The 22,805-nt window shown below is 45.7% G+C and overlaps 7 protein-coding genes across 7 annotated transcripts; all 7 read right to left on the minus strand.

The window, feature by feature from the left end:
* Nucleotides 1–246: 246 nt before the first annotated feature.
* On the minus strand, nt 247–1,775 carry F4813DRAFT_373208 (uncharacterized protein). The gene has a single exon (XM_049244790.1). The coding sequence runs from the start codon at nt 1,660–1,662 to the stop codon at nt 886–888; it is 777 nt and encodes a 258-aa protein (XP_049095880.1). The 5' UTR covers nt 1,663–1,775; the 3' UTR covers nt 247–885.
* A 1,006-nt stretch (nt 1,776–2,781) lies between these two features.
* Nucleotides 2,782–5,698, minus strand: F4813DRAFT_373212 (cysteine proteinase). The gene is made up of 4 exons (XM_049244791.1): nt 4,234–5,698; nt 3,877–4,020; nt 3,618–3,694; nt 2,782–3,504 (listed from the first exon to the last, which is right to left on the minus strand). The coding sequence occupies exons 1-4, from the start codon at nt 5,423–5,425 to the stop codon at nt 3,316–3,318; spliced, it is 1,602 nt and encodes a 533-aa protein (XP_049095881.1). The 5' UTR covers nt 5,426–5,698; the 3' UTR covers nt 2,782–3,315.
* Nucleotides 5,699–7,847: 2,149 nt separating this feature from the next.
* F4813DRAFT_242981 (Cut8-domain-containing protein) lies at nt 7,848–9,409 on the minus strand. The gene is made up of 2 exons (XM_049240054.1): nt 9,035–9,409; nt 7,848–8,864 (listed from the first exon to the last, which is right to left on the minus strand). Exons 1-2 carry the CDS (start codon nt 9,120–9,122, stop codon nt 8,020–8,022), a joined length of 933 nt encoding a protein of 310 aa, XP_049095882.1. The 5' UTR covers nt 9,123–9,409; the 3' UTR covers nt 7,848–8,019.
* Nucleotides 9,410–11,206: 1,797 nt separating this feature from the next.
* Nucleotides 11,207–14,006, minus strand: F4813DRAFT_399593 (uncharacterized protein; the record flags this gene model as incomplete). Its single annotated transcript, XM_049248189.1, has 4 exons — nt 11,207–13,401; nt 13,459–13,657; nt 13,720–13,873; nt 13,941–14,006. 4 exons carry the CDS (start codon nt 14,004–14,006, stop codon nt 11,241–11,243), a joined length of 2,580 nt encoding a protein of 859 aa, XP_049095883.1. The 3' UTR covers nt 11,207–11,240.
* A 1,891-nt stretch (nt 14,007–15,897) lies between these two features.
* Nucleotides 15,898–18,924, minus strand: F4813DRAFT_373216 (uncharacterized protein). Its single transcript, XM_049244792.1, has 6 exons — nt 18,624–18,924; nt 17,946–18,559; nt 17,875–17,889; nt 17,659–17,826; nt 16,485–17,610; nt 15,898–16,425 (listed from the first exon to the last, which is right to left on the minus strand). The coding sequence occupies exons 1-6, from the start codon at nt 18,823–18,825 to the stop codon at nt 16,139–16,141; spliced, it is 2,412 nt and encodes an 803-aa protein (XP_049095884.1). The 5' UTR covers nt 18,826–18,924; the 3' UTR covers nt 15,898–16,138.
* A 591-nt stretch (nt 18,925–19,515) lies between these two features.
* Nucleotides 19,516–20,083, minus strand: F4813DRAFT_393299 (uncharacterized protein; the record flags this gene model as incomplete). Its single annotated transcript, XM_049247398.1, has 2 exons — nt 19,516–19,787; nt 19,999–20,083. The coding sequence occupies 2 exons, from the start codon at nt 20,081–20,083 to the stop codon at nt 19,516–19,518; spliced, it is 357 nt and encodes a 118-aa protein (XP_049095885.1).
* Nucleotides 20,084–20,134: 51 nt separating this feature from the next.
* F4813DRAFT_373219 (tubulin-domain-containing protein) lies at nt 20,135–22,363 on the minus strand. The gene is made up of 4 exons (XM_049244793.1): nt 22,112–22,363; nt 22,013–22,053; nt 20,822–21,930; nt 20,135–20,765 (listed from the first exon to the last, which is right to left on the minus strand). The coding sequence occupies exons 1-4, from the start codon at nt 22,117–22,119 to the stop codon at nt 20,535–20,537; spliced, it is 1,389 nt and encodes a 462-aa protein (XP_049095886.1). The 5' UTR covers nt 22,120–22,363; the 3' UTR covers nt 20,135–20,534.
* Nucleotides 22,364–22,805: the final 442 nt, after the last annotated feature.

A 22,805-nucleotide genomic window follows, 5' to 3' on the forward strand; every position in this document is an offset into this window, starting at 1 on the left:
CGCGATATTAGAGCGCCTGGTGGATTCATTTTAGTCTTAGAATCAAATGATCCGATTGTGTCGAATTTTTTGGCGTTGGCGGTAGGTATGCAAAATCTTGGCCTTTTTATTCGAAGAACGTGGGCTCTGGGCGAATAAAACCCCACATTCAATGCTATTAAAACTAGTGCTATACCAGTAATTATTATATAAGAAAAATGGAATATACTGGAATAAAATTCTACGTTTAAATTCCTACTGCATAAAATCAATTTGTCGTATCAATATTTCCATCTAAACATAGTTCAAGCTGTAGACGCATGGAAACAATTCGAACTTATCTGTCTGGATAGCAGACGATCCTAGAATTTGTACTCTGTCGATCACCCCTTTCTCATCATCTTCCATCTTGAACCATCCTTGGAAAATAGCTTGCCTGTTATGGTCTCGCAGTCTCTATAAATGTCAGAACTAAAAGCAACGCGGTAATAATATTAACTGAATAAACTGGCTAAACCACCTAATAAAGTGTCTTCAGACGAGAGCGACGTTGTAGTCTACTGTGGACCTCAGTATGTCAGTAGCAGGCCGCTACACCATTCGAGAAATCTCAGAAAGTAGGATGGACGAGATCTACGCACGTATAAACGAGTATCGGTATGCCAGTACGCGCCGACTTGGGCGTCCAGTTTATCCCGATCGCCGTAGTCCACCAAATCGCACGCACCCCATTTCCGCGCGGATGCCTCCTTTTCCGCGGGAAACTTGTTCTCTTGCTTGTATTCGTAGACGATCATGTCTCTGACCCGCCTCGGGCACAGTCCGCCGAATCGAAAACAGCCATCGGGGAGCGGCAAATGGCTGTACTCGTCAGCAATACGAAGAAAGATCTAGAATTGATGTGACTTACGCGCAACCCGGTATCTGTATTTCCTTGCCGTTCTCTGCATGGACCTCAAACCAGAGCCTATCCTCAAACTTCCCTCTGCGAGGAATCTCCCCGGTGATAATCGCGACTGGCCGAGCAAACTCTTGGATTATTCTCATCGTGGGACATTGGGGCGGTCCAGTCATATCGAAAACCAGAGTGTTGTCATCGATATACGTAAATTGCTGGTGTATACCGTATCTTGGATCGAGAACGGTAAACTTACAAAGATGTGGCGGTAACGTCTCGAGAGCTTTCTTATGCTCGTCTCCATATTCGGGATCTGCAGTATAGAGTGGAATATCCTCCTTGCCCGTCTTCTTCCTTAATAGCTTAACTAGTGAGATGGCGGCAATATGCTGGGCGATATTTCGCGGCATGATGATATTACACTGCCTTTGTGTATTACCGGAATTTTGCTCCGAAGACTGTTGATTGGGGCGAGAGTTTGGCATAAGTATACGACCCAGTCCTAAACAAACTACCCTTTTAATTTTCTCTGGATTGGGTATGCTATTTATAGCCTGCTTGAATTCACGAGCCCTGGTGTTTTTATCGCACTCCCACCTTTTCCAAGCCTCGTCAAGGGTTTCCTGTATATCTTTTGCCTTTACAGTATCGAGACTCTCAATGAACTTCCGGGTGCCCTTCAAATATGGTTTATGATATTTGGCAATGAAACTGTTTCGTGTTAGTAATTGTAAACGGTGTTTAACCCTTGCTTGGTGTTGATATTGGTAGGAAATTCTGAACATACTCTTCTGCGCGTTCTTGAGCAATATCAATATTTGGTTTCATCTGCTTAGGGGGGCAATTTGCCTGAACATTTCGATAGCAGTAAAGAATAAACTCGTGGGGGTCTTCATACTCCTTCCCTCTGATATCTGAAGCGCAGAACATGTACCAATTACATCTCTCGACGATTTTTTTGTTCCTTTCTGGCGAACCCAGCGGAAGACCTTGAATTTCCTCCAATTTCAGGAAGTCGGTCTCAAGGCCAAGATCCTCATGTGTAACCATTATGCCAGTAGAGACGTAGATTCAGAAAAGCGATACGTGTCCACGAGAAAGTATCCTCAGATTTATTGCCTCAAGCTCTTCCAACTTCATGCAATCCGCCGCAGAATTACTTAAGTAGAAAAAACTTAGATTCTAAGGTAAAACGTCTATCAGGTAGTCACTAGCAGCTTGATGTCTAATAATTACACAGCAAGTGATTGCATATGGCATTGAATGATTGTCAGCTCTAATAAGATAGGTTCGGATTCACAGAAATTTCGATTGAGACTTAGCTTCAGCTACGTAGAACCGTAGTAGTGGTGATAACGTGCTAGCTGTGTTACTGATTTGGAAATCACCTGGAGAGCTCATTATATATTCGCAGCCTCATCTGAACGGAACATTCTAGACTTAGCTACTGCATATGACCTGCAGCCTACGTCGTTCTTTTGACTAATTAACATATTCTTGTCAGCTTTCTCATGTAAAACGGATCGTCCCCACTTCGGATTCATGCCTGACGCACTCTCTTTTAGCCATATTCATCGCCGCCATAGGTATATGACTTGCAGAGCCTGCTTGTGTAGATATCAGCTCCTTTAATGATATAGGTGGGGCACGGGATCTTGGATATGATGGCCTCGGACATGACAGGAGGTTATTTATAAAGATTTGTCCGTAGTAAAGCTGATACGAAATAGGGTAATACGTGGCTCAAATCCATTCACTACACATTGTGTAGTGAATCAATAAGCTGAATTCTACCTCTTGGATGATGGCTGGGAATTAAATAGACCGCGTTGGTGCAACCTCGAAGCAGCCTGAATCAGCCTTCCTCAAGTTTACAGCGAAGGTGATGTCTTGTTACTAATGGGCGACGAAGCTTTAAACCAGACGAATAGTTTAATGCAAAAGCTGTTTCTCGAGCCGGTGACGTGGCTAAGCATATAGTAGTGTAAATATTAATGCTAGGACGATACACCTGTTTTGTACCCAATCGGGCCAATTATGATTCTATGTACGCTGACCCTGTATTAGTATCAAACAGGTGTCATATATACCTAACCTAGGGACTATAACAAGTCCAGCGTTAGTTGAGACACACAACAGCTGAAGATAGACAAGGCACGTATGATAAACCTATAGGTAAATTGCCAATCTGTACGTCTATAACCTAATACCCTAACCTTTCTCTCCAGAAAGCAGCCCCTTTTTTTAAGTCCCCAGACATACAAGATCTGCGTTGTCTATGGCAATTTTACTCGATAACTATAATGCAAACCAAGAAAACCCAAGCCCCAACAAATCCACCATAAACCCACAGACGCAGAGCAGCTGAAACCTGAATCAGCCCACAAGGACGTTATGAGACGATTTGCACACCGTCCGATGACGGAGGAGTGGCTGGCTTATTTGGCAACTCCGATACACGCAAAGTATTTCTTAAAAGCCTGAACCTCGACACTGAAAACGCCGTCCCGGTCGAGGAGAGCTGCCGGCGGCCAGAATTCGGGTTCAACGCGGTCGAGAAGGCCGGGGTAGGATGTGAGACCCCGAGGTTCGGTCACGCCCCACGGGTTCCTGATGATGATGTACTGCTGCTATCGGGGTTAGCTATGTATATGCTAGAATTTCAGTGGTTCGGCAATGTCCCGGAAACAGCAGCTCTCCGATCGGCTGGGAAAAGGGGGGGGTATATAAAGGTACGTACGTTATCCTCCTGGCCCTCGCTGACCCAGCCCAGGACCGAATACGCGTGGTTAGCAACCAGGTTGCTTCCGCGGAACACTATAACATCGGAATCAGCATCTGTCTCTCCCTATCTCTCTCTCTCTCTCTCTCTCTCTTCCAACGAAAACAAGCCAAAAAAGGGCTTGGCTCTCGGGCGAAACCCGCCACCGCCTCATTGACCGAGAATTTTTCAGGCCGACCGGAAAAGAAGGGAAAAGAAAACTCAGGGCATTACGTACTGTCTCCCGTGGCGTGCGTCCACGCAGCCATGGGGCTAATAGTGCGCTTGTTAACGCTGCAAGAGCGCACGAGGCCTACGAGCTCAGACCCGGAGTGGCGGTCGGTGAAGTAATAACGGGGCTCGCGGCCGTTAATTTGGGCCACTATATTAATCAAGCACATATGATGTTAGCGGCTGTTTTTTTTGTTTTGTTTTTTTTTGTTTTTGTTTCTCGACTAATACGTCTGAAGGGGGTTAGGCTGGTCTTGGGGGGCTGGAATTCCCCGACTTGTCTGTCGGTGCGGGCCGAGAAAAGGGGGAGGGGAAAAAGAAATATTAAATATGGATGGGATGGATGGAATGGGTGACTACGCACTGGCCTTGATTGGGTCGCCGTTGTGAGCCTGCGTCATGTCGACGCGGCCGCGGTCCTCAGAACGCGTCATCCACTTGATGAAGGCCTTCTCGTAGAGAGCGGGCCAGGTCTCGTAGCCGTCGCTGGAGCGCGAGTAGATGGGCATGTCGGTCGAGTTGTTGACGGGGATCTGGTAGTCGACCTCGACGGTGTCCGTGTCGGCGTTGTTGCGGCCGCCCTTGTCGTGGAAGCGGACGTTCAGGGTGCGGCGGCCGCGGTCCATGGGCCCAGTCATGGTCATCCGTGTGGATCGGTTGATCATGGCGGGGTTCGCCCAGAACACGGAGAAGATGGCTGCGATTAGCCAGCTGTTGCTCGAGGCTCCCTGGGTCGGGTCGTCGAAGCGGTGCTGGTATTGCTCCCGGAATTGGTGGGAGTTGCCGTGCATGGCGAAGGGTGGGCCGTCCATGAAGCGACGTGGGATGTTCCGGAAGATGACCTCGTTCATGTCGCGCCAGGAGCTGTTGGGAGGAGACCACGAGTGGTCTTCCTTTCCGTGGCGGAAGGGAAGCACGAGCTCGTTGATGGTCTCGGTAACATCGCGGTTACCGATAGTCTTGCCGAGAGACTGGCCATCGAGGACAAGACGGAGCTTGCCGTTCTGCATGCGAGCCATCTTGATGCGGACGTCGCCGACCTCTTTGAGGCCGATCTTCTCGAGGTCGTCAAGCTTCTTGACGCGGGACAAGTCGGGAGTGACAAGGTCGCGCTCCTCAAGGATCTGCATCTCCTTCTCGGAGATCTCCTCGGCTTGGCGGTTCTCCTCGTTGAGCTTGAGGCCAGCAAAGAGCACCGAGTTGTGCTTCAGGTCGAAGAGCTCTTCGTAGTCGGTCTGTAGGACATCCGAGAGGATGCGCGCAGTAGACAGAGCATGACGGTCCAATCGATGGCCGATCATGGCCTCAACCAGGGCATACGGGTTGATAGCACCAATAAACACATCCTTGGGCGGCTCATCAGGAGAAGGTTCCTGGCCAAGGAGAGGGCGGTCATCCCTCTCGTTGCCGAGGACCTCGTAGTCCTCGGACATGGTCCTAGAAGAAATAGAGCGTCGGTCGATCTTGTGGCCCGTAAGAGCCTCAAACAGAGCAAAAGCATCAATGTTGCTTGGAGCTCCACGAGGGGATTCAGAAGGAGATCCAGAGGTAACCATTTTGAATTTAGGAAGTGGTGGTAAGTTATTGGTATTATACGGATGTATGAAAATTAAAAGGTAAGCTGATGAATTATTGAATGAGCCGCTGTTGCTTGGTGAGAATGGAATAATCTTGAGGTTGACTGGTATATTTATGTCTTCACTAATATCAAGGACACATGTTTCTTTCACTCCGTAGACAACGTGTTCAAGCTCTCGTGCCTTCACTTACCTAGTATCGACGAGGCCGAATAGAGCGCATAATGCAAAAGCCGAGTATAAACATGAGGCTCTCCGCGTAGACCTACGGACCCCGCAAATTGCCTGGACTCCAATCCTAAGTGAAAATAGGTTATATTACGTATCTTCTAAAGTGTCTATTTAAAAGGTTAAAGATCGCAGCAGTAGAGAGCTGTTGGCATGATCTGATACGGACATATTCTCTCCTCACTGTCATCCCTGTAGGTTTTTGCTTGTTCTTGTTTTTGTCCTGGACGACCAAAACTGTCAGGGTGAGCTATCTCATGGGAGAAATGGCTATTGTAAGAGACTTTCGGATGAGTGATTATACATGTGTTCTCTAGAAAGAGTACAGAAGAACTCTAGAATACCATGTGTCCAGCACCGTTATAGCACCGTTATAGTTAGGTGAGTGCGTGTACCTACCTAAGTAACTAAGGAGGCTCTGCAGTCAAAATGGAGAATGAGCGGCGGACTCCTAAAAGTATCTATATTTGCAATGACCCTAAAGGACTTAATGGTATGCCACCTTAAAGCTTAATCCACTATCGGGTTCGCGGGGGGCGGACAGGGAAATAAGCTTCAGACCATCCGGTATGGTTAAGGCGCCTTGAAGTCGTCGATGTTGGTCTTGGTCTAAGATCGTTCCACTGGAGTTCAGCTCTATGTTCACAGGAATTCTAGGCTGACACTGAGCTGAGCTGATATTAGACTACGGAGGAAAACCGCCCCCTTTCTAGGTTTATGGCACACACACATGGCAGGTAGTTCTATACGAGCTTGTGTAGAAGCTCTGGTACTTTTAACTGACGAACTATTCTACCTATTATATTATTTTCCTCTTGAAAATCATCATGGTACAATATTGGATAATAAGCTCACACTAATACAATCTATAGACGTATTATAATGTTCCTAGGCTATTAAGTGACTTCTTAGTAGGTAAGTCTGATGGCGGATACGCAGTTTAGCACCGCCCGGGCTCGAAGACATAGGATAAGTCGTCTGATGTGAAATTTAATTCACCGTCGAAACCTACCTAGGTATCCAAGGTATAGAATACGAGACGAAGAGTCAGTTCCACCATCTAGGTACTCCCGTGCGTTTAGCTTACCGGGTACCTGAACCTTGAGTTGCTCAATAGCCTTTTAATTACCCCGTTGTAACCCGAATTTCAAGACCTTAGGTCCCGTATTACAAAGAGCAGGCAAACAAGGCTACCTAAATTACTGCTGAACTATGTCTCGGGTAGGAATGTATGCTCCTTTTCCTTTACGAAGTTACAAAGCGTGTTACAACTTAGCAAGGTGAAATAGGGGTAACCAATACCGGGAAATCCTTATTAGCTCTCGAAAGAAAGAAACATGGCTAATTACGAAGAACCATTGCCGGAATCTACTCGTAGAATATCACCAAAGCAGAAACTCCAGTGAGCAAGTGTCCGACTTACATATGAATCGCTCTATATTGAGATAATACAACCTTAGTACCGTTTGTGTCAGGTATTCGCTTCCTTTATAGAAAAGGACTCTAGAAGCTCTAGAGCCCTCACTGCTGTTTAATCCACAAAATACATAGAGCGCTTTTGGCAGTATATCCGTCAACCCGACTTGATGTCGACGCAAAATAACACGAACAAGTCACAGAAGTAAACAAAACACTGTTTAAAAATCGTGACGTCTTCAATAACAGCTAAATCGCTGGTAATGATTATGTCTCTATGCCTATGCCAGACCAGTGAGCCACTCACGTTTGCTCCGACTATAACAGCGTCAGTATGAGCTGTATTTACACCATAAGGCGCCCCGACCAACAAGTAGGAAGTAGATAGGACCGCCTGTTCCTAATGAGCCAGTTAACTAGGTACCCAAGAAGCAGTTCCTCCGTTCGTTGGTTCGCTCCATCCACTATGCAGAAAAGGTTTCGGCCGAGAGTAGTTAAGGTATCCGTAATGTGTAATTGGTTCGGATGAAGAAATGGGAGAAAAAAAAAAGGGGGAGGGATATCAGGATGACAAAGAAAAAACATGAATTGATAGTAACAGTGATATGATGTAAGTGCTAGAACGCCGCGATGTAGTAAGTAACCGTAAAGCAAAGAACCCTTGGCCGACAAATCTATGAACCTATGCCATGCCCCCTAAGACGAAAGGAAGGAAAACAAAAATATTCATCGTAGTCTCATTGCGAGGTGGTGGTATGTGCAAATGCGTCCATCCTCGATGCCTGTTGCATGACTGTTTACTCCGTCATATGCTGGATGTTAGCGAAACATCATTTTGCTCATTAATATTCGTGCCCCTTTAGGCCCGTCCAAATCCACCTCCTTCATCTTGTCTTTTGTCTTGACTCCCCCCCTGGTGGTGGCAGTTTCTACCAGCGTCCAACCGGAACAGGCGCGCCATAATTGCCAGCCATTAACTGGTCCAGAATGGAGCTTTGGTTGGCGGGCGTATTCGAAGCGGTGTTGCCTGAACTTCCACCGACCCATCCGACATTCGCGGCCATAGAGGAGATAGCAGCACCCAACCTGCCACCCGATTGTAGATTGTGCTTAGCAAGCTTTTGGTCCCAACCGCCCGAATGCAAGAGGAAGCCGGCCCCTTTCTTGGAGGCTTCATTGATAACCAGAGCCCAGGCTTGTGATATTTCGTAGTAGACGTTCTCTTTATGATGTCGGTGGCTTTGGCTTTCCCAGTCAGGCAAGCTGTGTACTACCTTCGTGGCGCCATGTAGATATTGTAGCGAGAGGTTGGCGCTTGTCTCGTTAGGCGGAAGGAATTGGTGTGTGAAGTCAGCAAGGGCATCGATCAGCGCCATTAGTTGATGCTTGACCCGGTAGTATGTGTAGTCGGAACTCGAATCGCCGTAGGGGAACGCATCTCGTAGTTTGTCCTGATACTCCTTTAATACTTGTAGGGCGCAGTCGACGGAAGGCTTTGGAGCGCTTTTGACGACCTCTTCTCCAATTTCTGGTTGTCGCTCGCAGATCGTCTGTAGTACAGTTCGCAGTTGCGTGATGTCGAGAGTCTCGAGGAGTCGAGGGAGCGATAGAGGTCGCCCGGCTAATTCATTTGCCCGGACTTTCTTCGATGGTCTAGCCGCGAGCTGTCGTGATTGAGCAGCAGGTGAGTTGAGAGGCGAGACCGACATCTCATCGCCATCGTCGTCGGCCTTTCGCTTCCGGTTACTAGCCATGGTGTTATGAAAAGGAGAAACTATTAAACAGAATTGTTAGTATATAGTATATATTGCTGCCTGTTTGGATCTCCTTAGATGCAGACTAGTCGAGTCCGCAGCTCGGGATCGCACACAGCTAAGGGATATCAAGACAAGGCCCCACATGACTCGGAATAAGAAAGCTGAGGAATTAAATATATTCACATACTTGAGCGAGTAGGCGACCGTCTATTGGTCTCGTGTTGATGAGAGAAGAAAGACGGCGGTTGCGGCTGCGGCGATAACAAAACGTTCATTATGCTAGCAGGTATATTCCGTCCGAATACGTCGTGCTACCCGGTATCTTATTCCTTCCTCGACAACGGTGTTTGGTCGAGCTATGGCGATGTCGACACCACGCTGGACTGATCGACGGATCGACGATATGCTTGTCTGACGTACGGCGGAGTGGCGTCGACGATGGGAACAAACCGGAAGTGCAGGATGGGGAAGAGGTTGAGCGAGGAAGAGAGGAGAAACCACAGATAAATAAAAGCAGAGGGGAGAAAGTAAGAAGGTGGATAGAATGTGGATCGAAAAAGAATGTCGTTACTTGTGGCTACTTTTTATTCCGTCTGGTCATTAAGCTACCTAGGTTTTAAAAAAAGGGCGCCTAATATTGGTTGCGCATTGACGGGGGGTGTAGGTTGTAGCGCAGTCGTTTAAAAAAGTAATAAAGTAACAATAAACACCCAAAGGTGACTTAACAACAATTATTAAGTCTTGGGTCGACTAATCCCTTTGATTGAATGGGATTTGGAGGTTATGGAGGTTATGGAGGGTTTGTGTGTGCGTGTGGATGGTGTGGATTGGATGTTCTAAGGAAAGATAACTAGGTTAGGTACATACGCAAAGATGGCAGCAATGGTCCAGAAATCTGCCTTCCGCTGGCGCTGGCTCGGGCAGTCAAGGGCAAAAAGTCAGGCCCCAAAATCCCCAATGTATCTGGCAATGTTGTTGGTTCTCTCGACGCCAGCTGGTGGAGACAAGGTCTCCTGTAGCCGTAGTACCACTGTAGTAATACCCTAAGTGGACTAGCGGTACTAGACACTACCTAGTGAGGTTTGTACCTATGCACTTACTCTTTTGTCATCAATGGCCCGCACTAGTGCCTCATGCCTATGTATGTACTTCATGCAACTTCCCTTTACCATATTATGTACCTTACATCCTTACATGCCACCTTAACATGAGTACCTAAGGTACATAAGTAAACATGAGCGTACTTTATGAGTCCCGCCTCTAGCATCTTCTAGTGTATATATGCATAGTTATAATACCTTTAGTTAACTCAAAGTATGTTCGCTAACTAAGAGGCTTATGCATAAAACAGCAAAAACGAATACCTACATGTAGGTACCCTCGTCAAACTTACCTAGGTACCTACCTATGTACCTACCTACGCATTGTGGGGAACGCATCTCCTAAGGAAACAAGTCACAAGCTACCAACACAGCAACGGTTCAAGGGTCATCCCGTCCCTCTCCTTAATTGGCTATCGGTCAAAATCTAAGATCCTAAGAAAAGCCACCGTCAGAAACACAACGTGACCGCCTCTTTCTTACTGCACACATCATCAATTGCCTTATAAAGCTCTTACGCAGAATAAACAAAGGTACCTAGTTACACATTTTAGCTTCTTGAGCTTTCTATTGAAGCTTTTAACATAAGCTAAACATAGCATAAAGACAACAATGCTACCTAGACCTACACTAATATATTGCCAGTCATAGCCAAACAGCCGAGGCTACAGCTCCAATCCGTCTAGCCACATAACCTTACATATATGCGCTCCCTTAAGCCTTAGCGCTGAATCCGTGTGGCTAGAGATAGCACAATACATATTATGTGTTCCCACGAGAAGTCAACCGATCACGGCGCACGAAGACAACATCAGCTTTACAGGACTCATTACATTCACTATTAATTTAGCATTATCCACACCTATATACAACAACAATCTCCACCATGCCATCACATCGTCGCGGCTAACCCGAGGTTTCGGCCAAGAATCTAACTTTGCTTGTATCTAGCAGTGACTTAGGCATGCAAGAGCTTGTTATGCATTATTATTGTTCACGTCGAATTCTGCCGTCAAGCTCGGGTTTCTTTGCCCAACCAACAGTTGTTCTCCTAAAACGTAGTTGGCTGGCCTATTGTCTTATGAGAGCTGGATCCTCTGATCTCGTCATAAAAGAGTACAAACAGGAGACGACACCCGAGATTCTTATCAAGACGTCAGAAAGAAAAGAAACACATGGCCAGAGCCTGAATTTGGTCCGTAGGCTCAACTTCATAAGCACGTAGAGATGTGTGCCTGAAATTCGTAACCCAAAATATGAGGTATGTTAAATAAGAACTCTAGGAGGAAACGACTAATTAAGTGCATCAACCAATTCGAGCGTCGCAAGTCGCGCCGTGATGCCCGAAAGGGAACTTAGGTCGCCCGTTGCGGTTCGTCCGTGACTTGGTACTGGGGAGTTGCGACGGCTCTCCGTATCGACATTGCTCGTAGATGTATCGCGCGACTGATTTGCCCAACGAGAGGAATTAATGCCATGAACTGTCGGCGTACGGTCTGTAGAAGCATCCGTCTCCTGCATTGAGTTGGTACGTGGCACGAGGACTGCATCAGTCCGTATAGTAGACGCCGATGAGTTGCTCATTGCGTACGTCAAGGTATTGGCCTCTAGTTGGACTGATTTTACAGCGTCTCTGTTATGATACCTTAGTAGAGCCAAGAATTTGTTGGTTTTCTCTACCGTCTCCTCTTCAGGTCGTTCTTCTATTTCAATAAGTTTCTCTTCCTGTGCAGACCGTTGCTTTTCATGCACAGGTCGCGCATCTTCCAGATGCTTTTCCATTGGCTGTGAAGCCTTTGAGACGAAAGCATTGTTGCTTGTGGATGGCTGCTCCGTTCCCAAGCGTTCAGTCACTCTGAAGAAAAATTCGTTAAAACGGCGAACTCTAGGGGGGCAGGGGCGCGCGTATTGTCGCAACATGATCATCTCGTCGACCGAGCGAATAATCGGAGCGTTTCCATGTAGGATATTCGCATATAAGACTGCAATTGCCTTTCTCTGCTCGTCTTGATTCAGGTCCCCGAATTCCTCATATCGCTTAAGTTGCATCGTCGCGACCTGCATTGCCGCTTGTTTAATGGGCGCTATTGATGATGAACTATGAGCCCACATGAGATATTCCAAAAGGTTTCGGCTTATTTTTATCATGCGCCTGTAGTCTCTGGTTGTTAGGGAATAAAGTACGCGAAGGGAATCTTGAGACATCCCCACACCAGCTGTGATCGCTTCGATTGTCACAACGTCCTGCTCGAGTTGTGAGGTAGAAATAACCGTAGCTGTGCTGAAGCTAACACTATACTGTGTCGTAACTGATGGCGAAATGGTTTGAGATCGGGCGATCGTAGGGAATGTGCTTTTGATAGACGCTGCGATTACAGGCTCTCTTCGGAGACTAGCTGGCTCGGCATCGCCTATAGAATCAACTATTGACTGTTCATGGCAACCCAGGTCTATAAGGTCCATAGGAGACTTCGGTCTCTTAAGGGATTCAGGAGAACTAAGATCAATCAAATCTTCATTCGTGATCTCCGTGCTCGGGATAGGTTTAGGGGATGTAGGCTTAAGGGGTATAGAAGCCATGGTGTCGACTCTAGTGCGGTCAGTTTTAGACACATGATTCTCTGGAGCTTGTCCATCTCTCTTCTCCGAGTCCTTGCTGTCTGTCTCAATTTCCAGCTCGGGTACGGGCTCGGATTCACTCTTTTCCATGAGGATTGGTATGCGAGAATTCTCCTGTTGCTTCCGACAAGACTTTACTACTCCTTCGAACTTCTGCGCAGTTGAAATACTGCCGAATCGTATCTGACTCGATCGCACATCGGAAGCCTCATTATCTTGTCGTCGAAGATGAACGCTACTTCCATATTGGAACGGTTGCAAGCAGAGACGGATATCGCCTCTTGTCGCTCTGCCATTATTGATACTTAGATTCCAGATAACGGCACCATTCGGTCTTTCATGGAGGGAAACTTGGCCAGGGCTAAATTCATCTAGTCCAACGACAAGCATAATAGCAACATCTTCATCTCGGAAAATAACTCGACCTAGTTTAAGCGTCGCGGTTTGGATCAAATTCCCACCAGTGACATGAGTTTCACCGCTTTGATCAAGCGTATTGTGAACGAGTCCAGCTGGTCGTCTCTGGTGCGGGAGCAGAGTATTCGTTTGCTCATGCGGCATGAGAGAAGGTTGCAACCGCAGCGGAGCGCCACGTCCTAATACGCCTGGAGTAGGAAGTCGTTGCGATCTCACCTGGACCGGTGTAACGCGTCTGGTACCAGGTATATTGGGCATAGGGGTGAAGTGAACTGGGTTACCGGCTTGTTCCGCTCGTTTAGAGTCCCATCGTCTCACCTCAACCCCAGGTGGCACAATACCACCTAGTGAAGTTTCCCTATGTCCCGGTGGAAGGGGTTGGGAGAGCTGTTTTGGCTTCTTAAAATAACCGGGATTCCTGGTACTGAATTAGCATAGATTCTATATCAATTTTAGAGGATGAACAGTTACGTACAGTGGATCATATGTCGGAACATTCCCCTTAGAAGTAAAGGCCAGAGGCCGGCTGTTGTAGCCAGCAGGATTCCCACCGCCCCCGATTCCCGGTTTCGCTGCAACTCGGTTTAGGCGATGGGCATTCCCGTCATCGAGCGAGTCAAGATCTTTGACCGCATGATAATCGGAGTCGTTAAACAAACCCTCGTTAAATGCATCTATCGCAATTGATTAGTCTCGTATCAAGTAGTAGCAATGATGAGTATATCATATAACTCACTCTTCCAGCCCGCAGCAGGGTCATTTGCTGAAGGTCGTTCCTCGCGTTGCGTCGAGAGTGGACGGCGGTTCACTTGGAAGGTCTGACGACTCCGACGTCGATCTTCATCAGTATCTCTAGCAAGTTCTTCAAGACGAGTATTTCCGAGATCATTCTATTAATAACTAGAGTTAGCATACCACCCTTTCGAGTCTTAGGTAGATTAATTAGGGAAGACCTGCCATCATAGCGTCCATGATGCGCTGATCCGCCTCGCGCTGGGTCGGATCCGCCGATGAACCACCCATCGTGGGTGGTTAGTAAATAAAATCGGTGTTAAACACGATGAGTATATACCAAAGGAAGGAGGTCAACGCAACGTATGGCTGAGTTCCGGATTGCCTTGTCCAACGAAATACTAAAAAGAAACACGGCATAAACAGTTACCCGGCGACCTTAGTCCTTAATTACAGCGTTGTGCGAATGTGGGTAAGAAGGTAAGAGATCGAGACCTGCCTCAACTCAGAACCAAAAATGGAGCTTTGACGGTGAATGGCGTTGGTCAATAAGGCTTGAGGCAGGAGTGTTGTGTTGAAACCCAGTTCCGGAGAAACTCGAGTAAGGGTTGAGGCCCGGATCTAGTACCTGGGGATATGTTAGGCTGGGTACCTAAGGTAGGCTGCTCCTCGTAGGGTGTTTAGGTGCTTGGGTGCTTGGGTGCTTGGTAGGTAGTGAGGAATGGAAAAGGGAAATATGTAGACCAAGTGGGAAAGTGGTAAGGATTAAATACATGTACCTACCTACCTGCCTGGCATGTGTGAAGAAAAGAGGTAAGAAGGAAGGAAGAGCTGTAGGTTAGTCTTTTAGTCAAGCGCAACCTGAAAGGAAGCCACTTCCCTATCACCTATCACCACCTAAAGCAAACCGGGTCCAAGGTGAAAATTGGTTCACGTAAAATTCACGTATATCACTGCGGATACCAGAAGTGGCAGCGGATCTGGTTCTTATGAGGTTATGAGGTTATGAGGTTGATGCCAAATAACAAACAAATCGGGAAATGTGCCTGAGTGCATACCTCTTACCTCCTTGTCATGCACTCGAGATCAAGTTACTTAGGATACTCCTTAGTAGCAGAAGTCTAAGAGATGTCTGCACATGCAGAGGAAATTACATGGTTCGATTTGCGCGTTCATGCGGTATTATGTGGTGGCAAAGGGGAACCGAGAAGCGAAGATGGGAAAGAAAGGAGGTTTAATGCTATGTACCTAGGTAGCAAAACCAAATATACTTACATACCTAGGTAATTACAATGCCGCTTATTATCATGCACGATAAGATTTGATGTTATCTAGAATAGCCTGCGTATTTTAGGCATGTAGCCTACCGATGTGTTGATACATACCTAGGTAGGTAGTATGTCGGCGCTGTGTTTCTAGAGCATTCTTTCATGCACCTCCAGCAATCATCTTCTAAAACTGGAAAGGCAACCTGCCAGAAATATGATAATAGTAACAGTACCAACCGGGTTGCAATTATATCCCGTACAACTTACTGTTAAAGATCTAATACTTGATATTTCCTTCGTGCTTAGGTAGGTAGTTACCAATCATGTAAATATTTAAGATGATGCCTAATGCTAAGTCCAATACGAAAGATTCATATAGTTAATAGATAACTAGTACTAAGAAATATATATATGCACCTAGAGTATGAACTAGATTAGCTGGGTAGATATGTATGTGTTTGAAAGTGGTAATGCTGCCATTTAAACGGAAACCGTAGATCTATAGCTACTAAACTTTACTTGGCTATTTGTCCTTGTCGATGTTGTCAATGGTATACTAAACCCGTAGAGTCCAACTCTAGAAGTATAAGTGCCTACCTGGGTATACACTTTCGAGGTTGACGACCAAAAACATATGGTCATGCGAGAATATCAAGCTCATCCTCACATACGCTAAGCTTTGCAGTTCATAAAAGGAATTATATGTGTATCAGACCTATTGATAGAGTAGTTCAATGTGGTTTCATATAGCTCTCTATATGTATTCCCTACCAGAATTGCAAGTTCTAGACCAAGAAGTTCCGTAGCTACTAAATTGGAGCAGTGAGCTTTAGGGGATAGGATATTGACCGCCTTTCATATACTCTAACCTTCGTAGAATTCCTCGATAAGTAAGCTGATAACACAGAGAATGGGTGATGATGAGTGTGATACAATTAATATGTGTAACTGTGATGCTGTATTGAATGGCGAGCCAAAAGCACACCAAGGGTGAAGCGGAACGAAAAATAGGAAACTATTTTACATAAATCATATAAGTGCTAGATCAATCACCCTACTCCAGCCCATTGCTAATACGATTGAACCTTGGTCAATTCAACTTAATCCCAGCCAACGGAGGCCGAATTATGGCGTAGGATATCGTAAGAAACCCCTTTATACCAGACCTGATTCACCCTGTTTTGAACGACTCCAAAGCTTCGTGGTCTTTCTTCTCATACCTGTCTTCTCCTGATCCGATCCCGACTTCTTCTCTCCGACTGACCTGGTCGTTTTATCCACTCTACTCGACTTAGTCTTAGAGCGCCTGCGATCATCTACCACCATATTTTTGCTGGAATGGTTTTCTCGTACCATGGATAAATTCTTGTGAACGCCAAAATACCAGAGGCACAACGCTACTAGGAAGATAGTGACAAGCAACGATATGGCCTCAGCCACAACTTCAACTTGTTAGCTTATTAAGAAACTTAGAGGAGGAAAGCCAAGGCTCGATGCTTACCAAACCAAATCGCAACGTACTTCGTGGTGTACGCGGCGGTCGGGTCTATTCCGTTTCCTCCGTCGAGTTGGTATTGGTTTTTGAGGAAACCCTCTAGGGGCAGAGCGAATAAACTTGTTATAAAGGCTAATGGCGCGAATATAATTGTGATAACCGTAAATCCAATAACAGCTGCGCTGAGAATCAACCCGGTGCGAGCATCCCTTATACTCGCGTACGTCCGCTTCATATTCAGCTGATTCTGAATTAGATTCTCGATTCTCTCTGCGTCTCTACCAATTTTGGAAACCCGCTTTTGAAACCCATCGACGTCTTTTGCCGATAGTTTCAATTTCTCCCATCTTCCCTCGTTATAGTTTTTTTCAACACCAACACACTTCTCTGACATATTACGAAATTCATGATTCTCGATATCCTGAATTAAACTCCGGAGAATTTCCTTTTGTTGATCCAGGATTTCCTGTACCATTGCTAGTTCCTCTTTGACGTCGGCGATTCTATGCATAAAATTACGCTCTTTCTCAATATCTTCAGGTAGCAATTGCTTGTTTGGATCTGTATACGCTTCAACATCCGATAGAATTCGGACTACGCCAATCTCGAAGATATCAAGGGGCGATGGCAACTCCCCACCGGCCTGTGATTCGCCGAATTTTGAAAGGCGATTGGTTATAATACGCGCAGCGTGTAATGCAGAAATATAGTCAGAGTTTTCGTCTTCCAAAACCATTTGATCAAGTTTAAGTACTTCGGCTGTGTTCTCAAACCCCCCGGGAAACGTAGTTTCAGGAATTGGCTGGAGACGTGGTCCTTCTTCTGTGTAGGCAGTTAAAATGCAGTTTCCATCTTTCCACAGCCACAGCTGGGACACAATTAAAATAGGTCTCTCATTGTATTTAAGCTGTTTGCCACTGAGTGTTTCTACGCACTCTCTGGAAACCACCTGGTCATTATTTCGATGTGCAAGTGCTTCAGTAGAGAGGGTCGAGTAATAAGTCTCATCCAGTGTTTGCTCCACCTGTACTACACTCTGGGCGAAGTCATTAGGTATATTTAACCTAAACTTAAGAATATCCTCCCTCGACTGCATATGATTCTCTTTGGTCTGAAGTACGAGAAAGGGGAACTGTATTTGTTAGAATTGTATATTTTGAATACGTGTCCAAGTACATACCACCATAGATATATACGGTTTAGGGTCAGAGTATTTTGACTCGTATGATGGCTTACGGCAGTAAAGCTTCGGATTACTTAGGACGGGGGTAGCACCTTGGAACCACGAGCCATATATATCATCTGCAAAAAAAGAATGATTATATCGTCCGAGTTCCCTAAGAGCAGCCTGAAATATATTAGCTGCTAATTATCCGGAATCGTCATTAAAACGTACAAAGACTATGATACCCTATCAATTATTAGAATACCTAACGTTACATCGCGCGCTGCCGCAGACCTACTTACGTTTGTCCACGGAATATGACACCAGTTTACGCCGCCGCCTTCGAACAATCTGAAATCTGGGTGTATATCTAACTGCTTCGTAACAATGTTACCATGGGAGTCGTGAAAGGGCACATTTGTCAAATGAGGATATAATTGGCGTAGCTTCCAAAATGCGAAAAGTAGCATATTCCTTCTCCATCTATACCCGTTCGTATCAATCAGTTCTATCGGCATCTTATGGTCGAAATTTTCCATTTCGGCGTTGGCACCCATTATGAGTAAGTGCTTGATATGATGAAAATTGGAGTTTTTTACTGCATAGTGTAAGGGAGACCATTTTTTCTTATCCAGGTAGTTCAAGTGCTCTACGGTAAAGCAGTCGTGTTTTGATAGATACTCCAACAACTCGGGGCTCGGGTTCCGCAGATAGAAGATGGCATATCTATCAAAGATATCCCGACGCGTCAGGTCCGCGTTTTCTTCTTCGACCAGATATTTGACAATTAGCAGGTAATCTCGGCGGATAGCAAATCGAACAAGTCGGTTTATGTCGAGGTCTAAACCTAATGAGCGGCATTTCTGGATCACCGATTTTATCTCTTCTGGTGTCTCTAATTCATTAATTTCTTTCACTTTCGTAAATGTTAGATCATCACTATCAGTAATTTCATAATTGCGGAAGGCGTAGACACCTACGAAGCTCTTGCTTTTGTTCTTCAGTCAATCCATTTCTGGATTCACACCGAGCTGATCCCGTTTGCGATTGTTCTTCTGAAGGAGCGCTTGCTGACGGCGGGATATTCTCTATGCAGGAAGATAGAGATTCATCAAATAAGATATCCCCGCCGGAATTGAAAGGTGGAAAACCGATATATGCTCCTGTCGATGATTCCGCCATTATCCTTTCCTTGCCCTAGTGGGAGGTTGGGTAACTAAACATTATTTCTCTTACCAAATCTATATGTCGATAGGAAAAGTATTGGTGCTTTGAAGAGGCAGAGAGTGTGGGAGAAGAGTAGTAGCAGCTGAAAGCCGCAATGATACATGCCTAACCTAGGTACATACAGCTGGAGAGCCTGTCGCCCAATCAGTTTGAAGCGACTCGCAAAAATTGAAACTCTTGCATAATTTGCAACCCACCGATGTAACGAGATTCTAGAGCAAAGATAAGCTCGGAATTATAAGGAAGTTGTCAGGTTAGTAAGTTGGTTAAGTAACTTTGATTCAGTTAAACTATTGAATGATACGAGGACTTTCAAACATTTTTGAATTGTTGAACTATTTGTTGAACTATTTGGGGCAATATGGACTTGAGAGTGCAAGTCACAGTGAAGAGAAAAGGCCTTACATAGGTACCTAGGTAGATTATTCTTCATAGTAGTTAATTAATGACTATCTACATGTAAGTAGCTGACCGATGTCAAATTATTATGCAACATAATGCAACGCATATAAGCGTATCTATGCCATCCATCCGTAAATAACACACTCCCTCCGGAGATTATTCCTCCTGATATAATACAAACAAGTCCCAATAAAACATCTCATCATAACCCATTCATCCCCTCAACTCAACACACGACCCCCCCTATTTAGACCTGGCATCCTTGGGCGGGTTCTCTAGGTTATCCTTGCCCTGGCGGCCCACGCCGCTCAAGTCGACGTCCTTCTTGCTTGCGGGCTCACGCAGTCCCGACGTGGAGCCGGCGCCGGTAGAGATATCGCTCTGGACGCCGCCGGAGCCGACGTTGACGTTGCGGGCGTCGGCCGAGTTCCAGTCCGAGGCGACGGGGGGTTGGTCAGGTAGAGGGAGGTTGGATCGGACCTCCTCGACTTTGTCTGCCTTTGACTGAGTCATTTCTGTTGTGGCTATGTTAGTTTTGAGTTGTTTTCATGCCGTAAAGCTACATTTATTATAGCTTGATTAGGGAACCTACTGTTTGATAGTATGTGTCGTAGACAAGGTACGAATCTATCGTATGTTGTAGATCTTGTGATGGGAAGTATCGTTAAGTTTAGTTGGTGTTTCTTATGTGATTCTAATAACGAAAGAGGATGGAACAGAATAGACTGTTGGACCTCGATGCTTTAATATGTACGTCGGTTGTATATATGATATCGTCTAGGAGCTTTTGGTCCGGTGGCACAAAAGCCATCTTGACGTCATTCGAGGGGCTCTAATATGTTGAAGAGTTGACGTCACGATAGTCAATCTTAAGCTATCACAGTATAACACGCACGTGTGAATCTCTCGATTCTGGACATTCTTGGGTCTAGGAACGGGATGGCCCGCAGACGACGACGTAATCGACTAAGCAAACAAGAGACAAGAGGCTGAAATTGAAGCGGAATCTGCAAATCTGCAAATCTGCAAGTTCAATTTTCAGTCACAGCTTATTCTCAGCACTTCTAAATTATCAAGAGGGCACACTGCAGTGTTGGTTGGGTAATGGTTTACCATCATATCAGCATTCAAAACGTCATACCTGGAACGCCTAAACACCACATTAATATCCCTTACCAATCTTGCGACAAAACCACTGGCCATGCTTTTCAATGCGACATAATCTCATAATCTCTGCTTCTTCCTACGAAGGAACATCTCCACTACGCCACTCTTTTGTCCGTCTCTGCAGACGTTGCCTTCTCCCCTTCGTCGGGGTTTAGATAATTCGCATCTTCAGCTGCCTCGTACTCAGCAATTAGATCCGTCACTACTTCTCTGGCCTCATCGAATTCGTGGAAGTTCTCTGAGAAGGGTGCTGTCTTCTTGTAACTATCTATGAAAGCGTTGCGTTTCCGCATACCATCGTATTGGCGAACAATTCGTTTAAACAACTACGAGATTGTTAGTTGATAGGCTGTCGCTGAAATGCGCATTTAAAGAGACTTACGGTTGCGATGCTGGTGTGGTTAGCCAGCATCAGACCACTAACACGGTGGCTCATCGGGATATATGGACTGCGCTTTGTCAGAGCCACCTGTATACTTGCTGGGCCCCACGGTATAAACGTCGCCAATCTTCGTTCGCGAATTCGTAGTAGACTCTTGTGGACGTCTGTCGGGTCGACCTCGCCTTGGATGACATTGAGAATAGAAATGTAGCAACTCTTCTTCCCTGGTATAGTTGAGACCATACGATTCTTAGGTTGTAATAGTCGTCTCATAACATCAAGTACGGTGGTTTTACGGACCGTTTTAGCTTGTTCAACTTGATCTCCGGTGAAGGGGGTATATGCCGTCATCAAGAAATGGCAGCGAGGTGTGGGAATTAGCGATGCTAGAATGCTAACGAGATCGTTATGCATGTAACCGGGGTATCTCAACGTTGTTGTACTGGCCGACATGACTGTTGAGACTAGCTGGTTGGTTTGCTGGAATGACGGTTCTTGAACGTGCAACCTGTCTGCCGCGATATGAGACAAAGCTCCATTGTCTAAAACTACGACCGAGTCGGCATTTTGTGTCAGTCGCCTCATAGAGAGAAGACTGTTGTATGGGTGAACGACGACATCTCCCGAATTTGTGGTATCAGGGAACACCGAGTACGTCTGGATGATCTTTTTGGGGAACCTGTCGTTCATCCGTTCTAGGAGAAAAGAGCCTAAACCGGAACCTGTACCTCCAGCAATGGAATGAAGCAGCATGAAACCCTCAAGAGAATCACTGCCGTCTGCTTCGCGCTCTATCATCTCCATGATCTCCTCGTGGACGGCCTCGCCGGTCTGGTATCCATCACCCCAGTTGTTCCCTGCGCCGATGCCACTTTTACCGACGTAGAAGTTCTCCGGGTTGTAGATGTTCTTGTAGGGGCCAGTTTGTATACCATTGATGACGCGGGGTTCGAGATCTATTAGGATTGCTCGAGGAATATATCTCGTATCGTCACTCTGGTAGTAGAAGACGTCCTTGCGATCACCACCCTCTGTGGCGAAGTCTTCGAGGTTACCGTCTTGATTGATACCGTGTTCCTGGCATAGCTGCTGCCAAAACTGGCTACCGACTTGGGCGTGTCAGCGTGTATGTCCTAGCTGCAAGAGCTCTTGAGCTCTTGTCGGGATTCTGAATGGACATCAATCACTCACTGCTGTTGCCGCACTGGCCCGCCTGAATCGTAATAATTTCTCTTAAAAATAGTGTTAGATTGGTATAGGTATTGCCGGGGATATTTTGAGCTCGCCTACCTGGGCATTATCGCGACATATATTTTATTCCTAGGTAAGTTTGTAGACTTATGCTACGAAATTAATGGTCTCTTAACAAATGTCTTAACAAATGCTCCCTTGGAGCTTTAGGATATTTGATAACGGGTTGTCTTATCGACGCGTAGCGCGTATTAGGTACCTAGGTGCCTAAATTTGGCGGGGTTGTACTTGGAATACGGATAACCCTTTAAGTTTGCTTGTTCTACTGTTATATCGTTGTAACCGTATACATATATACTAATTTAACTTTAAACAGTATTTTATCCTTTTACGAATTACAAATATCACGTACCCACAATTATACGAAAGTTCTAATTTATGTACTCTAATTTAATGTGTAAGTCTTCACTTTTTTAATACATTTACCGGAGTGATTATTTAATACAAGCCGTCTACTATGGGCTCATGCAAATGGAATCTGTACCTACATGTACATATGTACATAGGTAATAATGGTATGACATTCCAACCACATGGCTAAAATGGAAACAAGTCTTAAAACGATCCATAGCTCCACAGCAACTCGGAGAATTAACCGAATAACCTAGTATTTCCTCATGTGAAACACTCATACATTGAAACAATTGAAATATCTTAGAATCCATCTTAAACAATAGGATCTCGGCTTCATTCATCATATATAGTTTTATAAGCTTGTGATAACCGAGATAAT

Source organism: Daldinia decipiens (genome assembly GCF_022478715.1).
Source record: "Daldinia decipiens strain CBS 113046 unplaced genomic scaffold F4813scaffold_42, whole genome shotgun sequence".
Taxonomy (NCBI): domain Eukaryota; kingdom Fungi; phylum Ascomycota; class Sordariomycetes; order Xylariales; family Hypoxylaceae; genus Daldinia; species Daldinia decipiens.

What these genes read in the sequence shown, in the direction of transcription:
- F4813DRAFT_373208 (XM_049244790.1), bottom strand. Translation starts at nt 1,662, where the DNA reads ATGTTCAGAATTTCCTACCAATATCAACACCAAGCAAGGGTTAAACAC.
- F4813DRAFT_373212 (XM_049244791.1), bottom strand. Translation starts at nt 5,425, where the DNA reads ATGGTTACCTCTGGATCTCCTTCTGAATCCCCTCGTGGAGCTCCAAGC. An exon ending in GACGCACGCCACGGGAGACA is followed by an intron (nt 3,695 to 3,876) that starts GTACGTAATGCC and finishes CCGATGTTATAG; the next exon opens with TGTTCCGCGGAAGCAACCTG. An exon ending in GCGAGGGCCAGGAGGATAAC is followed by an intron (nt 3,505 to 3,617) that starts GTACGTACCTTT and finishes CCCCGATAGCAG; the next exon opens with CAGTACATCATCATCAGGAA.
- F4813DRAFT_242981 (XM_049240054.1), bottom strand. Translation starts at nt 9,122, where the DNA reads ATGAACGTTTTGTTATCGCCGCAGCCGCAACCGCCGTCTTTCTTCTCT. An exon ending in ACGGTCGCCTACTCGCTCAA is followed by an intron (nt 8,865 to 9,034) that starts GTATGTGAATAT and finishes TCTGTTTAATAG; the next exon opens with TTTCTCCTTTTCATAACACC.
- F4813DRAFT_373216 (XM_049244792.1), bottom strand. Translation starts at nt 18,825, where the DNA reads ATGGCGGAATCATCGACAGGAGCATATATCGGTTTTCCACCTTTCAAT. An exon ending in AGAACAAAAGCAAGAGCTTC is followed by an intron (nt 18,560 to 18,623) that starts GTAGGTGTCTAC and finishes CATTTACGAAAG; the next exon opens with TGAAAGAAATTAATGAATTA. An exon ending in AACCGTATATATCTATGGTG is followed by an intron (nt 17,611 to 17,658) that starts GTATGTACTTGG and finishes TAACAAATACAG; the next exon opens with TTCCCCTTTCTCGTACTTCA.
- F4813DRAFT_373219 (XM_049244793.1), bottom strand. An exon ending in GGGCCAGTGCGGCAACAGCA is followed by an intron (nt 21,931 to 22,012) that starts GTGAGTGATTGA and finishes GACACGCCCAAG; the next exon opens with TCGGTAGCCAGTTTTGGCAG. An exon ending in ACCACACCAGCATCGCAACC is followed by an intron (nt 20,766 to 20,821) that starts GTAAGTCTCTTT and finishes ACAATCTCGTAG; the next exon opens with TTGTTTAAACGAATTGTTCG.